This window comes from Macaca nemestrina, chromosome 12 (assembly GCF_043159975.1).
Source record: "Macaca nemestrina isolate mMacNem1 chromosome 12, mMacNem.hap1, whole genome shotgun sequence".
NCBI classification, from domain to species: Eukaryota; Metazoa; Chordata; class Mammalia; order Primates; family Cercopithecidae; genus Macaca; species Macaca nemestrina.
The window spans coordinates 12724663-12740296 of NC_092136.1; the positions used below are offsets into that span (position 1 = coordinate 12724663).

The window sequence follows — 15634 nt, forward strand, 5'->3', positions numbered from 1 at the left end:
TAGGATGTCCTGTCTGCTCCATAAATTTGAAAAACTTTGGAAATCAACCTCTGCCAAGTCTGCATTCTCAAACCAGCCCCACAATAAAGGTTCTTGGATTTAGGTATACCGTGTTTGCTTTCTGGGCATCAGTATGACTGGCCCAGTATCTTGAGGGGGTTCTTTAGAAATGTTTTCTCTGCTTGCAGCTGGTCACTTGCTCTGGGGCTTTCAAGGAAGGTTCCTTGCGGATCATCCGGAATGGAATTGGAATCCACGAGCATGCCAGCATTGACTTACCAGGCATCAAAGGTAGCTTTTTTGGTGAACACAGGATGCAGATCTTATATGAGGGACTTTGGCCTTGTTATATGTTGTGAAGGTGTTTTGGTGAGAGCCAGAGGAAAGCAAATCAAATGAAGAGTGAAGGTCATAACAACAGATCAGAAGCTTAAACATATCTGAAAGTATAAAAGTAAACTTTAAAAAAAAATGCTACTAATCAAAATTGGTAGTAGAATAGAGGACAGGGGATTAAAAGATTATAAATTAAATTTAATGTTTTTATGAGGGAACTGGTAGAATTCATAAAGAAAGAGACAGGATATTTTATGAAGATATATGTATAAATGTAACTTCTAGATAAAAAATATAAATCTTCCTAAATTCCAGGAGAATTTTAATTAAAAAAAGATCAGAGGCTAGGCAAGGTGGCGTGGCTCATGCCTGTCATTACAGCACTTTGGGAGGCCAAGGTGGAAGGATTGCTTAAGCCCAAGAGTTTGAGACCAGCCTAAGCAATGTAGACCTCATCTCTATAAAAAAATTAAAAATTAGCCAGGGGTGATGGTGCATGCCTGTGGTTCCAGCTACTTGGTTCTAGCCTAGGTGGTTGTAGTCTTGAGGCTGTAGAGAGCCATGATTGTGCCACTGCACTCTAGCTTGGGCGACAGTGAGATCTTGTCTCACCAAAAAAAAAAAAAAGGCTGGGCGCGGTGGCTCAAGCCTGTAATCCCAGCACTTTGGGAGGCCGAGGCGGGCGGATCACAAGGTCAGGAGATCGAGACCATCCTGGCTAACATGGTGAAACCCCGTCTCTACTAAAAATACAAAAAAATTAGCCAGGCGCGGTGGCGGGCGCCTGTAGTCCCAGCTACTCGGGAGGCTGAGGCAGGAGAATGGCGTGATCCCGGGAGGCGGAGCTTGCAGTGAGCCGGGATAGTGCCACTGCACTCCAGCCAGGGGGACAGAGCAAGACTCCGTCTCAAAAAAAAAAAAAATACAAAAAACTAGCCGGGCGAGGTGGCGGGCGCCTGTAGTCCCAGCTACTCGGGAGGCTGAGGCAGGAGAATGGTCTAAACCCGGGAGGCGGAGCTTGCAGTGAGCTGAGATCCGGCCACTGCACCCCAGCCTGGGCGACAGAGCAAGACTCTGTCTCAAAAAAAAAAAAAAAAAAAAGGCTACACAGTGAAAGACATTTACAATGTATAAGCGTAACCTAAAACAATATGGCAGAATTGATATGGAACATAGCTGTCATGTCAGTAAATGTAAATGTCCTGTTAGAGGACAACATAATTAGATCAAATCATGAAACAAAACCACCTTAAAGTTGTATATAGGAGGCACATCTTTAAAAGAGTAATTCTGAAGGCAGGTGCAGTGGCGTGTGTCTGTAGTCCCAGCCACTTGGGAGGCTGAGGCAGGAGGATCGCTTGAGTCCAGGAGTTTGAGACCAGCCTGGGCAACGTAGCAGGATCCCATCTCAATTTAAAAAAAGGAGTAATTCAGAATATGAAAAAAAAAAAGTATGGGAAAAGGTGAATAAAGAAATAGAAGTATGGCCAGGCATGTTGCCTGATGCCTGTAATGCCAGCAGTTTGGGAGGCTGAGGCAGGTGGATCACTTGATTTCAGGAGTTCGAGACCAGCCTGGCCAACATGGTGAAACCCTGTCTCTACTAAAAATACAAAAAATTAGCCAGGCATGGTGTGGGTGCCTGTAATCCCAGCTACTTGGGAGGCTGAGACAGGAGAGGCACTTGAACCTGGGAGGCAGAGGTAGCAGTGAGCTGAGACTGTGCCAGTGCACTACAGCCTGGGCCACATAATGAGACTCCATCTCAAAAAAAAAAAAAAAGAAAGAAATAGAAGTATATGAAATTGCAAAGGAAGAGATCATGTAACTATAAACCCAAGATAATCAACTAAAAAACTACTATAGACAATAAAAATTCACTGAGGTAGCAGGATATAAAAGTAATGTACTAAAATTAATAGCTTTCATGTAAACACAATTATTTATTTATTTTTTATTTTTTATTTTTTTGAGACGGAGTCTCGCTCTGTCGCCCAGGCTGGAGTGCAGTGGCGCGATCTCGGCTCACTGCAAGCTCCGCCTCCCGGGTTCACGCCATTCTCCTGCCTCAGCCTCCCGAGTAGCTGGGACTACAGGCGCCCACAACCGCGCCCGGCTAATTTTTTGTATTTTTAGTAGAGACGGGGTTTCACCGTGGTCTTGATCTCCTGACCTTGTGATCTGCCCGCCTCGGCCTCCCAAAGTGCTGGGATTACAGGCGTGAGCCACCACGCCCGGCCTGTAAACACAATTAGAAAGTATAGTAGAGGAAAGGGGGCAATTTACAATAACAAGAAAATGATAAAGTACCAAGGAGTACATTTAACAAAATAGTGCAAAACCTATACAAGGAAAACTTAAAAATACTCCTAAAGAATGAAAAGAACAAGTTGATCAAATGAAAAAGACACACCAAGGTCTACAAATCAATATAAAGTTGTTCTCTCTTTGTATATAATGTACCTAAATATGTATACATTTTTTCCTTGACTTAGACAAGTCTGAACAGAAAAAGGAAGAAGCAGGCATAACCAGGAAAACTTTAAAAAGAGCAGTGAGAGGCAGGGCATGATGCCTCACGCCTGTAATCCCAGTACTTTGGGAGGCTGAGGCGGGCAGATTACGAGGTCAGGAGATCGAGACCATCCTGGCCAACATGATGAAACCCCGTCTCTACTAAAATACAAAAAATTAGCTGGGGTTGGTGGCGCGTGCCTGTAGTCCCAGCTACCCGGGAGGCTGAGGCAGGGGAATCATTTGAATTCGGGAGGTGGAGGTTGCAGTGAGCCGAGATTGCGCCACTGCACTCCAGCCTGGCGACAGAGTGAGACTCCATCTCAAAAAAAAAAAAGCAGTGAGGCTGGGCGTGGTGGCTCACGCCTGTAATCCCAGCACTTTGGGAGGCCGAGGCGGGCGGATCATGAGGTCAGGAGATCGAGACCATCCTGGCAAACATGGTGAAACCCCATCTCTACTAAAAATACAAAAAATTAGCCAGGCGTGTTGGCGGGCGCCTGTAGTCCCAGCTACTTGGGAGGCTGAGGCTGGAGAATGGCATGAACCCGGGAGGTGGAGCTTGCAGTGAGCCGAGATCTCGCCACTGCACTCTAGCCTGGGCAACAGAGCGAGACTCTGTCTCAAAACAAAAAACAAACAAAAAAAACCAGTGAGACAGGTTAACCCTACCAGGTACTGAAACGTACTGTTAAGCCTCTATAATTAGAAGTGTTGTATTGCTGATGAATAGGCAGAGTCTAATGGGCAGATTCAGAAGTCGGGAAATGACAATTACACGTGGAAATTCAGTGTATGATAGTGGTGGCTTCTCAGTTCAGTGAGTAAAGTTGGGACTTTTAAAATTTTTGTTTTTATTTTTATTCATTTTTTGAGATAGGGTCTCACTCTGTCACCCAGGCTGGAGTACAGTGGCATGATCATGGCTTACTATAGCCTCAGTCTCCTGGGCTCAAGTGATCTTCCCTGTCTCAGCCTCCCAGTAGCTGGTACTGCAACCATGTGCCACCATGCCTGGCTAATTTTATTTTTTTGGTAGAGACAGGGTCTCCCTATGTTGCCCAGGCTGATCTCAAACTCCTGGGCTCAAGCGATCCTCCTGCCTTGGCCTTGTAAAGTGCTGTAATGACAGGCATGAGCCACTGAGCCTAGCTTAAAGTTGGGACTTAATAAATGGTGTTTTTGGGATAACTGATAGTCATTTGGGAAAAGACAAGTTTGGGTTCCTACTGCCTGCCAAATGTACACTTGGCTAGAATCTAAATGGATGAAAAACTTAATGTAAAAAAATGAAGCCATAACTATGACTCAAAGTACAGAAGCCAGAAAGAAAGATTGATAAATTCAACTATATAAAGATAAAACACTTCATAGCAAAAGCAAAACAGAACACTATTAGCTAAGTCAGAAGAAATGACAAACTGGATAAAAATATTCTGTAGTTCATCTTATAGACAAAAGGCCCAGTCTTCCTAATTTATAAGAAATTTATAGGAAGATCACTAAATTTTCTGTCCCCAAACTAGCAAAGGACATGAATGGACAGGCAACAGTCCTGAGAAATGCACATTAACACCAAACAACTCTACTAGTTGACCAAAATCCAGAAGTTTGGCCATACGTGATGTTGGTCAGGCATGAGAAAATAAACGTGCTTGTGCATTCTCTATAGACGGGAATTGGGCAATATCAAAAACAGCATTTAGCAGTTTACTTAGTAGTCCCAGTTCTGAGCCTCTACCTGACCTTCATATGTGTAAAGTGACATAAAAATACAAGCTTATTTCTTGTGGCATTGTATGTTATAGCAAAATACTGTATAAATGTCATGAGAAGGAATTTGTTAATCTGCATGATTTAATAATAATTGTATAGATAAATGATTTACACAATTAAATACTGTGTTCCGATAAGGGCTTTAAGCATATATTGTTAAACGAAAGAACAAGGTGCAGAATAGTGCTTGATAAACTATATTATATTTGTATTTGCTTATAATACTCTATTTCCTTAAATTAAAAAAAAAATTAAGCTTGGTGTTGAGTGGTGGGCCTGTAGTCCTCTCTATTCCGGAGGCTGAGGTGGGAGGATCACTTGAGCCCAGGAGATGGAGGCCAGACTGGGGCAACATAGTAAGATCCCCCCACACCCCATCTCTTTACCAGAAGGCTAAACAAGATGCCTTTATTGATTACTTGTTTGGGGAATGGGTTGGAGGGAGGTATGGAAATGAGACTTTTCTGTGTACTTTTAAAAAATATATTTAGGCCGGGTGCAGTGGCTCATACCTGTAATCCTAGTACTTTGGGAGACTGAGCTGGCTGATCATGAGGTCAGGAGATCAAGACCATCCTGGCTAACACGGTGAAACCCTGTCTTTACTAAAAATAGAAAAAATTAGCCGGGCGTGGTAATGCACACCTGTAGTCCCAGCTACTCAGGAGGCTGAGGCAGGAGAATTGCTTGAACCCAGAGGCAGAGGTTGTAGTGAGCCGAGATCGTGCCACTGCACCCCCGCCTGGGTGACAGAGCAAGACTCTGTCTCAAAAAATAAATAAATAAATAAATAAATTTAGATTTTGGGTAATGGAAATGTATATAATCCAATCCCAAATTTAAAACAGGCTCAAAACAGCTTTAAAACAATCTAACTTTTGGCCGGGCACGGTGGCTCACGCCTGTAATCCTAGCACTTTGGGAGACCGAGGAGGGCGAATCACGAGGTCAGGAGATTGAGACCATCCTGGCTAACACAGCCAAACCCTGTCTCTACTAAAAATACAAAAAATTAGCTGGGCATGATGGTGGGCACCTGTGGTCCCAGCTACTTGGGAGACTGAGGCAGGAGAATGGCATGAACCTGGGAGGCAGAGCTTGCAGTGAGCTGAGATCGGGCCACTGCACTCCAGCCTGGACGACAGAGCGAGACTCTCACAAAAAAAAGGCCAAAAAAAAAAAGACCACTAACTTTTTAGAGCCTTAAAACCAAGAAGGAGCGAGAGGGGGTTTCAGCTCAGGGCTCCAAGTTCCAGCCCTTCCAGTGGTGTCAGGCTGCCCTATCCATATATATACCTTTTTTTTTTTTTTTGAGGCAGCATCTTGCTGTGTCACCCACGCTGGAGTGCAATGACATGATCATAGCTGCAGCCTCTGTCTCCCAGTCTTAAGCAATCCCCCGACCTCAGCCTCCCATGTAGCTGGAACTACAGTTTTGTGCCACCACACCTAGCAAGTTCTTTTGTATTTTTGGCAGAGACAAGGTCTGTCTCTCCATTTTGCCCAGGCTTGTCTAGAACTCCTGGTCCCAAGCAGTTCTCCTGCCTCAGCCTTCTCAGGTGTTGAGATTACAGGCATGAGCCACTGCCCCTGGCCTGCGCTGTCTATAGATATGCACGCTAAGTGTTGGTCTGTCCTATGCATCTGAATCCTTGGTCCTTGTTCCAGGATTATGGCCACTGCGGTCTGACCCTAATCGTGAGACTGATGACACTTTGGTGCTCTCTTTTGTGGGCCAGACAAGGTAAGGATGGGTCTAGTCCCAGCTGTTGGTGCTGGTGAGAAGGTTGTGAGGTGGGGAAGCTGGTCCCAGGCTGACCCAGGCCCTCCATTCTGCTGCAGAGTTCTCATGTTAAATGGAGAGGAGGTAGAAGAAACCGAACTGATGGGTTTCGTGGATGATCAGCAGACTTTCTTCTGTGGCAACGTGGCTCATCAGCAGCTTATCCAGGTGATAACTGAGAAAGGGGCAGGTGTTACCATGTACTTGAATTGACCTAGAGTGCAGTACAGAGCACCACGGGATTTTAAAACAACCAATTTTTATGGCTCCAAAAACAATGTAAAAATTCTAGGGGAAAAAAATTATAGATAACCCACTACTCAGAGATCACAGCTCTTAACCTTAGAGTTGCTCCTTTTAGCTTTATTTTTTTCTGCAAATGTATGTGTATTTACAATTTCTTTTATAGACTTGGATCGTTGTATACATAAATATAAAAATATAGTTTCGGATCCTGTTTTAGCGCTAATTTTATTTTCCGAGACCCTCAAATTTTTTCCCTTTGTTAAAATAGTGATACATCCTTATTTTAAAAATTGGAAAATACCAAAAAGCACAAAAAAAGAAAAAATTTATCATGATGCTACCATCCAATATGACTCTTTCCACATGTTAATTATAACTGAAGCTTATCCTATTCTGATCCTTACTTTCAATCTATCTGCGATATGGGGACAGATAGCCTTCTGGCATTTGTTATCCACGAGAACCTCATTTCTGACACCCTTCCACCCCTCAGCAATTGTTTGAAGTTTGGAGTGACCCTGACATCCTTTAGCTTTTTGCACTCTCTCCTAACCTTCTGAGCTGTTCTTGACTCTGTGGCCAGAGTCCATCTTGCCATTGGTGGGTAGGGCACTGGAGTGCCTAAGGATTAATGAACTGTCTCCTTCTTTTTATCCACCCGGTTTTCCTTTTAGCCACCTGGCAGTGGTAGATTGGTAAAACTGGAGGGAAATTCTGTCAGTTTGCAAACCAAGTGTGGGACGTGCCCAGATACTGAGTCATTGCTTTGTCAGTGTTATCTAACTATTGGCCTGAAGACTGGCACCAGCTCACCTATCTATTATTAAAGAGCTTTCATCCTTAAATATAAACTCAATCATGCTAGGTAAGATGAATGAATAGATAACTGTCACCAACCTACTTCCTGTTTTATTTCAGTGATAAATTTATACAATATATTTCTATACAATTTTGTAACCTTTATTAAGGAACTTTAAATAATTTAACTGGCTCATACACAGTAAAGAACTTAGATATTTTAGAGGTCTGATTTGGGGGATAAGAAAAACTGCTGAGACTGGTGGTTACAGCCAGATATGGTGGCTCACGCTTGTAATCCCAACACTTTGTGAAGCCGAGGTGGGTGGATCATGAGGTCAAGAGTTCAGGATCAGCCTGGCCAACATGGTGAAACCCCGTCTCTACCCAAAATACAAAAGTTAGCCAGGTGTGGTGGCATGCGCCTGTAATCCCAGCTACTCGGGAGGCTAAGGCATGAGGCAGGAGAACGGCTTGAACCCGGGAGGCGGAGGTTGTGGTGAGCTGAGATTGCGCCACTGCACTCCAGCCTGGGCGACACAGCAAGACTCTGTCTCAAAAAAAAAAAAAAAAGCCAAAAAACTGGTGATCACAGGGTCTTACTGTATTCATATCTTCCCACAGGATGCAGTTTGTATTACCCAAGTAAGCCTCAATTAGAATGAAATAGTCCTTTTCCCCACTGGCTGTAGGTTTGAAAGCTGTAAGCTACTTTTAAGCTGGCCTCCTTCAGGCGTTCATCCAAAAATGACATCTATTATAATCATTAGCAGGACTTTGGGGAATAAGAAATAGAAGCCTCGTGTAGCTTATTCGTAGGGCTTTATTAGGGCTGTATTTACCACCTTTCCACTCCTGTGTGGACCCTGGCAGATTCTTGGAGACATTTGCTCATCTGCTCTTTATCTAGATCACTTCAGCGTCGGTGAGGTTGGTCTCTCAAGAACCCAAAGCTCTGGTCAGTGAATGGAAGGAGCCTCAGGCCAAGAACATCAGTGTGGCTTCCTGCAACAGCAGCCAGGTGGTGGTAGCTGTGGGCAGGGCCCTCTACTATCTGCAGATCCATCCTCAGGAGCTCCGGCAGATCAGGTGTGTGGTTTTTTTTCTATCTGCTTGCTTTCCTCCTCTTTTCTCTAGGACTTCTTTGATCCTTGGATTCCTTCCTCTGCCATATTCTTCTTTGTTCAGCCACACAGAGATGGAACATGAAGTGGCTTGCTTGGACATCACCCCATTAGGAGATAGCAATGGACTGTCCCCTCTTTGTGCCATTGGCCTCTGGACGGACATCTCGGCTCGTATCTTGAAGTTGCCTTCTTTTGAACTACTGCACAAGGAGATGCTGGGTGGAGGTATGTGTCATTTAGGGACCCGGATTGGGACAGAGTCAAAATGTGGAACAAGAACATAATGTCCCCATTTCTCACAGAGATCATTCCTCGCTCCATCCTGATGACCACCTTTGAGAGTAGCCACTACCTCCTTTGTGCCTTGGGAGATGGAGCGCTTTTCTACTTTGGGCTCAACATTGAGACAGGTGAGAGTAGTATTTTGAGTGAGGGACTCGTTCAGAAATGGAGTCTTAGAATTACACAGAATTCTTAGTCCCAGGGTTCTGCTTTTGAACTTTCACATGCCAGCTATTTGTCCTGTTTTCTTTCTTCCTTTCTCCTGATGTCATTCTCTCTGTAGGTCTGTTGAGTGACCGTAAGAAGGTGACTTTAGGCACCCAGCCCACCGTATTGAGGACTTTTCGTTCTCTGTCTACTACCAACGTCTTTGCTTGCTCTGACCGCCCCACTGTCATCTATAGCAGCAACCACAAATTGGTCTTCTCAAATGTCAACCTCAAGGAAGTGAACTACATGTGTCCCCTCAATTCAGATGGCTATCCTGACAGGTGAATCTCTTTTTCCTTATGTAATGAGAGCTATTGATTGAGGGGATCATGATGTTTTCCTCAAACCCTTACCTCAAAGCCTTTTTCCCGTGTCAAAGTCATAAGTAACTGAGATGGGAGGTATAGTGCAGAGGTTCTCAAATCTGGCTACCAGGCCGAGCGCGGTGGCTCAAGCCTGTAATCCCAGCACTTTGGGAGGCCGAGACGGGCGGATCACGAGGTCAGGAGATCGAGACCATCCTGGCTAATATGGTGAAACCCCGTCTCTACTAAAAATACAAAAAACTAGCCGGGCGAGGTGGTGGGCGCCTGTAGTCCCAGCTACTCGGGAGGCTGAGGCAGGAGAATGGCGTAAACCCGGGAGGCGGAGCTTGCAGTGAGCTGAGATCCGGCCACTGCACTCCAGCCTGGGCGACAAAGCGAGACTCCGTCTCAAAAAAAAAAAAAAAAAAAAAAAATCTGGCTACCCACTAGAAACACCTGGGAAGTTTTTTGAAACTGCAGAGTTTTTGGAATCTTCCTCAGAGTCTGATTCAGGAGGTCTGAGGTTGAGCTCTGGAATCTGTATTTTCAGAAAACTTATCAGGTGATTCAGATGATTGTTTCATAACCCCTAATTCAGAGATCATTTTGTGTCCCTCTAGAGCAGGAGTTCTCAAAGGGTGGCCCCAACCAGCAGCTACAGCACTACTTGGGAACTTGTTAGAAATGCAGATTCTCTGGCTGGGCACGGTGGCTCACGCCTGTAATCCCGGCACTTTGGGAGGCCGGGGCAGGAGGATCATTTGAAGTCAGGAGTTTGAGACTAGCCTGGCCAACATGTTGAAACCTTGTCTCTATTAAAAATACAAAAATTAGGTATGGTGCTACGTGCCTGTAATCGCAGCTACTTGGGATGCTGAGGCAGGAGATTCCCTTGAAACTGGGAGGTTGCTGGGCACAGTGGCTCATGCCTGTAATCCCAGCTCTGGGAGGCTGCGGTGGGTGGATCACTGGAGGTCAGGAGCTCGAGACCAGTCTGGCCAACATGGCAAAACCCCATCTCTACTAAAAATCTCTACTAAAAATACAGAAGTTAGCTGGGTGTGGTGGCAGGCATTTGTAATCCCAGCTACTCAGGAGGTTCAAGGAGAATCGCTTAAACCCAGGAGGCAGAGTTTGCAGTGAGCTGAGATCTCACCATTGCACTCCAGCCTGGTGACAAGAACAAAACTCTGTCTCAAAAAAAAAAAAAAAAAGGGAGGTGGAGGTTGCAGTGAGCTTACTTAGATTGCACCGCTACACTCCAGCCTAGATAACAGAGCTGAGACTCTCTCTCAAAAAAGAAAGAAAGAAAAGAAAGAAATGCAGATGCTTAGGCCCCATCCTGACTCACAGAATCAGAAACTGGGAGGGGACCCAGCAGACTGTTTTGACAAGCCCTCCAGCTGACTCTGACACAGGCAGTAGTTTGAAAGTCACTTTCCTGGAGCGGTGATTTTTTTAACTGGCTGCACATTATCATTAAATGGAAAGCTGTTGAAAATCTCAGCCTAGGCTCACCCAGACCAATGAAATAAGAGTATCTTGTGGATGAGACCAGGAATCAGAATTGTCTGTCTCTCCAGGTGATGTTTAGCGTGGAGTCAAAGCTGGTATAATCCTGCCTTGTTTTTCTTTTCTTTTTTTTTTTTTTTTTTGAGACGGAGTCTCGCTCTGTCGCCCAGGCTGGAGTGCAGTGGCGCGATCTCCACTCACTGCAAGCTCTGCCTCCCAGGTTCACGCCATTCTCCTGCCTCAGCCTCCCGGGTAGCTGGGACTACAGGCGCCCGCCACCGCGCCCGGCTAATTTTTGTATTTTTTTAGTAGAGTCGGGGTTTCACCGTGTTAGCCAGGATGGTCTCGATCTCCTGACCTCGTGATCCGCCCGTCTTGGCCTCCCAAAGTGCTGGGATTATAGGCGTGAGCCACCGCGTCTGGCCCCTGCCTTGTTTTTCTTCCTCTGTGGAGTTGCCTCATAGAATCTTTGCCTTCCTTGAGTCTCCTCAGTCTAAATCCAGACCCTTCTTTCCAGCCTGGCACTAGCCAACAATAGCACCCTCACCATTGGCACCATCGATGAGATCCAGAAGCTGCACATTCGCACAGTTCCCCTCTATGAGTCTCCAAGGTGAGGCCTGGGGTGGGAGAGTGGGATGTGGGAGCTGGTGTAGGGCGCTTCTGACTTTGTAAGTGACACTGTTGTTCCATACTTGTTCTGCAGGAAGATCTGCTACCAGGAAGTGTCCCAGTGTTTCGGGGTCCTCTCCAGCCGCATTGAAGTCCAAGACACGAGTGGGGGCACAACAGCCTTGAGGCCCAGCGCTAGCACCCAGGTAAGGGCAATGGACAAAGAAAGATGACATTAGAGCAGGGGCCAGCAAGCTTTCTGTAAAGGCCAGGTAGTAAAGGCTTTCAGCTTTGCAGGCAATGTGGTCTCAGTTACCACTAACTGTTCAACTTTGCCATCGTAGCCTGAAAGCAGCCGTAGGCAACAGGTGAGCATAGCTGACTTCTATAAAAGTGTTTATAAAAAACAGTTCCTACTTGGTGGCCTTGCAGCATGAATAATTCCTTTTCTGTCACCATCATTTTGGGTCCTTTGTAGGGCAGAGTAGTAGAATAGGGGAGGAGCATGGGGTTTGGAGTCCGACAGAACGGACTTCCAGGTTTTTTTTTTTTTTTTTTCTTTTTTAAAGATAGAAACCAGCTTTTCAAAAGTGCCTACTGGGTTTATTTTATTTTATTTTATTTTATTTTTTAAATTTTATTTATTTTATTTTTTATTTTATTTTATTTATTTTTTTGAGACGGAGTCTCACTCTGTTGCCCAGGCTGGAGTGCAGTGGCGCAATCTTGGCTCACTGCAACCTCTACCTCCCAGGTTCAAGTGATTCTCCTGCCCCAGCCTCCCGTGTAGCCGGGATTACAGGCACGTGCCACCATGCCCAGCTAATTTTTGTGTTTTTAGTAGAGATGGGGTTTCACTGTGTTGGCCAGCTTGGTCTCGAACTTTTGACCTTTTGATCCACCTACCTCGGCCTCCCAAAGTGCTGGAATTACAAGCGTGAGCCACTGTGCGTGGCCTGGCTTCCAGGTTTATTGCTAGCTGTGTGACCTTGGGAAAGCCTAAACTTCAGTTTTCTTACCTGCAGAATGAGGCAGATAACAGGACAGTCTGGAGCTACACATAACTAGGCTCAGTGGAGATACCAGCTGGTCATTTTCTTCCATGTATTCTCTGCCTTTCTTGTTTCCATACATCTGCGATAGGACCTCCCTCTGTAGTCCAGAGTTGAAGTCTTCATGGCTTCTGTTTTTATTTGAAGTGCCCCGCTCCTCTTCCCATTGAGGGCAGTGGAGTCTGTCCCTTTATTAGGTCACTTGAGTTCCTTTTTAACTGTATTTGATTGACTTGCAGCATCACTGTTTTGTCTTTAATGACCCTTAGAATTTTACTGTGTTTCAGATTGATGTTTCAACTGTATGTTTCCTCTGAAACATTCTCCTCAGACTTCTTGAGCTGCCAGCCATCAGAGTTCTTGGCTAGCTGCAGCCTCTGTCCCAATCTGACGGGTCCCCTCACAATGATGTCTCAGCGCCTCTTCCGCGTTTGAGAAGGATGATGTGCATTCTCTCTGTTTGCAGGCTCTTTCCAGCAGTGTCAGCTCCAGCAAGCTGTTCTCCAGCAGCACTGCTCCTCATGAGACCTCCTTTGGAGAAGAGGTGGAGGTGCACAACCTACTTATCATTGACCAACACACCTTTGAAGGTGCACATGAGCTCTTTCGATAATTTTTATCTATGCCCTCCCTAATCCAGCTGTTCTGGGCTCTGTTACCTACAAAGCCTGACAGATGTGGCAGATTATCCCAGGAGGAACAGAAAGGAGGGGTGGGACCTCTTTGAGATGGCAGTGAGTTTGGAGGGCTGGTCATCCTCTCCTTAGCTTAGGCTGGTGGGGGACGGATAATCTGATGAGACAGGGACAGCAGGTGGCACACGCTTTGTCACTGCCTAAGCCGCAGGCCTCACAGAAATACATGGTTACTTGTGCATGCAGATATGGGTAACCTATCGTCACATAGTCATCTCTGTACTCTCTATTTAGTGCTTCATGCTCACCAGTTTCTGCAGAATGAATATGCCCTCAGCCTGGTCTCCTGCAAGCTGGGCAAAGACCCCAACACTTACTTCATTGTGGGCACAGCAATGGTGTATCCTGAAGAGGCAGAGCCCAAGCAGGGTCGCATTGTGGTCTTTCAGTATTCGGATGGTAAGGGGGCGCACTCTCCGGTTTCTGAGGGATGTGAAATGCTGAGAAAGTCAGCAGGCCATTGTGAGGTTTCAGAGAGCCTCAGTTAAGCAGTAGAAGAAGTTGGGTTCATTGCTGTAAAGAGCAGTTCTCTTCTTTATTTGATTGAATTTTGGAGCATGTGAACAGTACACAGTAAAATTTAGCTTACATTTCTTTCTTTGCTAGTCTTTGAAAGGCCAAAAGAACAAAAGGAGGGGTGGGAGAAGTGAATGATGGGTAAGGGAATCTAGTGATGACAGGTGTAAAAATTAAGAATCCTAGAATTGTTTTCCACTTGGTTGCTCAGGCATTTAGGTGCTCTTTCCAGCTTCAGCACTGTGTTTATCTTTTAATATCTTTTCTCATTACTCCCACCCAAGAGGGCTCTAAAGACTATCAGCCTGGAAATCTCAGATCAGATAGGTGAAACCGGATTTGGTTTCCATCTTGAGAGAGAGATCTAGAGTTTCAGGGTGGAGGGCAGATCCTAGACACCAAGTATATTTCTCTGCACTTTATCTTGGGGCTCATACTTCAGGTGGTGGTTAACTCCAGTAGATACTGAGTCTGTGTTGTTTTTTTAGACGAGTGGCTTTGCGGGGGCAAGAATTAGTACCAGAGGGGCAACCAGAGGATTCTTTTGACAAGGTAAAGTATGGGCTCATAGAGAGACTCAAACATATTTTTTCCACCCCCAGGAAAACTACAGACTGTGGCTGAAAAGGAAGTGAAAGGGGCCGTGTACTCTATGGTGGAATTTAACGGGAAGCTGTTAGCCAGCATCAATAGCACGGTGAGGCCTGGACCACTTGGTACTTACTTTAGGCTGCCCATCATTGTCTGCAGAATGTGTCTCTCTCAGGTTGTCCAGTGCCGCGTGTGTGTCAGATTTGAAGGAGAACAAAGTAGTGGGTGTGGAGGATAGATCTCTGAGTTGAGAATCTGGGAAACTGAGGTTGAACCAGGCATTGAACTAGGTTACATGAACCCCCATGTGTTTCAGATCCTGAGTGCTGTGGGACTTGAGAAACGAGTGAGACCTATGGTCCCTGCATGTAGGGTGTTCCATGCCAAAAGAAAATGAGCCAAATCAGAATATCCTGAGTGCATCCCTGAAAGCTAGTCCTTTGAAATATTCCACTGCTTCTGCCATGACCCTACCTCCCTTGCTAAAAAGTTTTTTTCCATCTTTATTGAGGTATAATTGACAAAAATTTTGTATATAGAAAATGGACAACTTGATGTTTTGGAGTAGGGAGATAGCAGCAAACAAAATGGACAGTGAGCTGCCCTTTTGGAGTTTTTGAGCAAATAAAGTACATAGTACATGAAATGGTGAGAAATAAAAGGGGCACAGGACTGGAGGAATGCCGGGATGAACATGGGAAGTGGGGTTTGCTGTTTCATATCACATGGTCGGGAGGGTCTCGTGGATACACAGTGGCATTTGAGCAGATTCCAAAATGAAGGGAGGTAAGAACCCTACCTGTGCTTGGGGAAGACAAGGAAGCAAGGGGTGGTAGGTCACAGGCGAGAGTGGGCGGGCCTGGTGTCTGCGGGGACTGAGCTGATGGTCTGGTGAGAGATGAGTCCAGTGGACAGCCAGGGACCAGAGCGTGAAGAGCCTGGTAGGCTTGTCAGTGTTTTATTCAGAGCGTGATGGCAACCTCTGGAGGGTTTGAGCAAGGGTTTGAACATGATTGAACTTGTGTTTTAAAAGATAATGTTGCTTCTCTGGAAAGGCTATAGGGGAGCAGGGGTAGAAGCAGTGGTAGAATAGGTCAGTTAGGGGAGGCTCTTCTAGTAATCCAGATGTGGTTGGTGGTTGCTGGGACCAGGCGATGATGGAGGAGATGAAGAAGAGTAGTCACATTCTGCTTATATTATGAGGGTAGGATTGAAGGACTTCGATAGATTGAAGATGAGGTATGAGAGGCAGAGGAATAAAGTGTCAGGGGTTTTGGCT

At 45.5% G+C, this 15634-nt stretch overlaps 1 protein-coding gene across 1 annotated transcript in view; it reads left to right on the forward strand.

Moving 5' to 3' along the window:
• The window catches only part of LOC105469400 (damage specific DNA binding protein 1), a 35780-nt gene that overhangs the window by 11814 nt on the left and 8332 nt on the right, over window positions 1-15634 (forward strand). The window contains exons 10-21 of the mRNA XM_011720351.2: window positions 189-291; window positions 6295-6370; window positions 6469-6577; window positions 8364-8542; window positions 8642-8805; window positions 8883-8990; window positions 9146-9353; window positions 11407-11502; window positions 11596-11707; window positions 13020-13143; window positions 13483-13647; window positions 14367-14461. Of these exons, the coding sequence (XP_011718653.1) occupies window positions 189-291; window positions 6295-6370; window positions 6469-6577; window positions 8364-8542; window positions 8642-8805; window positions 8883-8990; window positions 9146-9353; window positions 11407-11502; window positions 11596-11707; window positions 13020-13143; window positions 13483-13647; window positions 14367-14461 (1539 nt within the window). The remainder of the gene's footprint in view (window positions 1-188; window positions 292-6294; window positions 6371-6468; window positions 6578-8363; window positions 8543-8641; window positions 8806-8882; window positions 8991-9145; window positions 9354-11406; window positions 11503-11595; window positions 11708-13019; window positions 13144-13482; window positions 13648-14366; window positions 14462-15634) is intronic.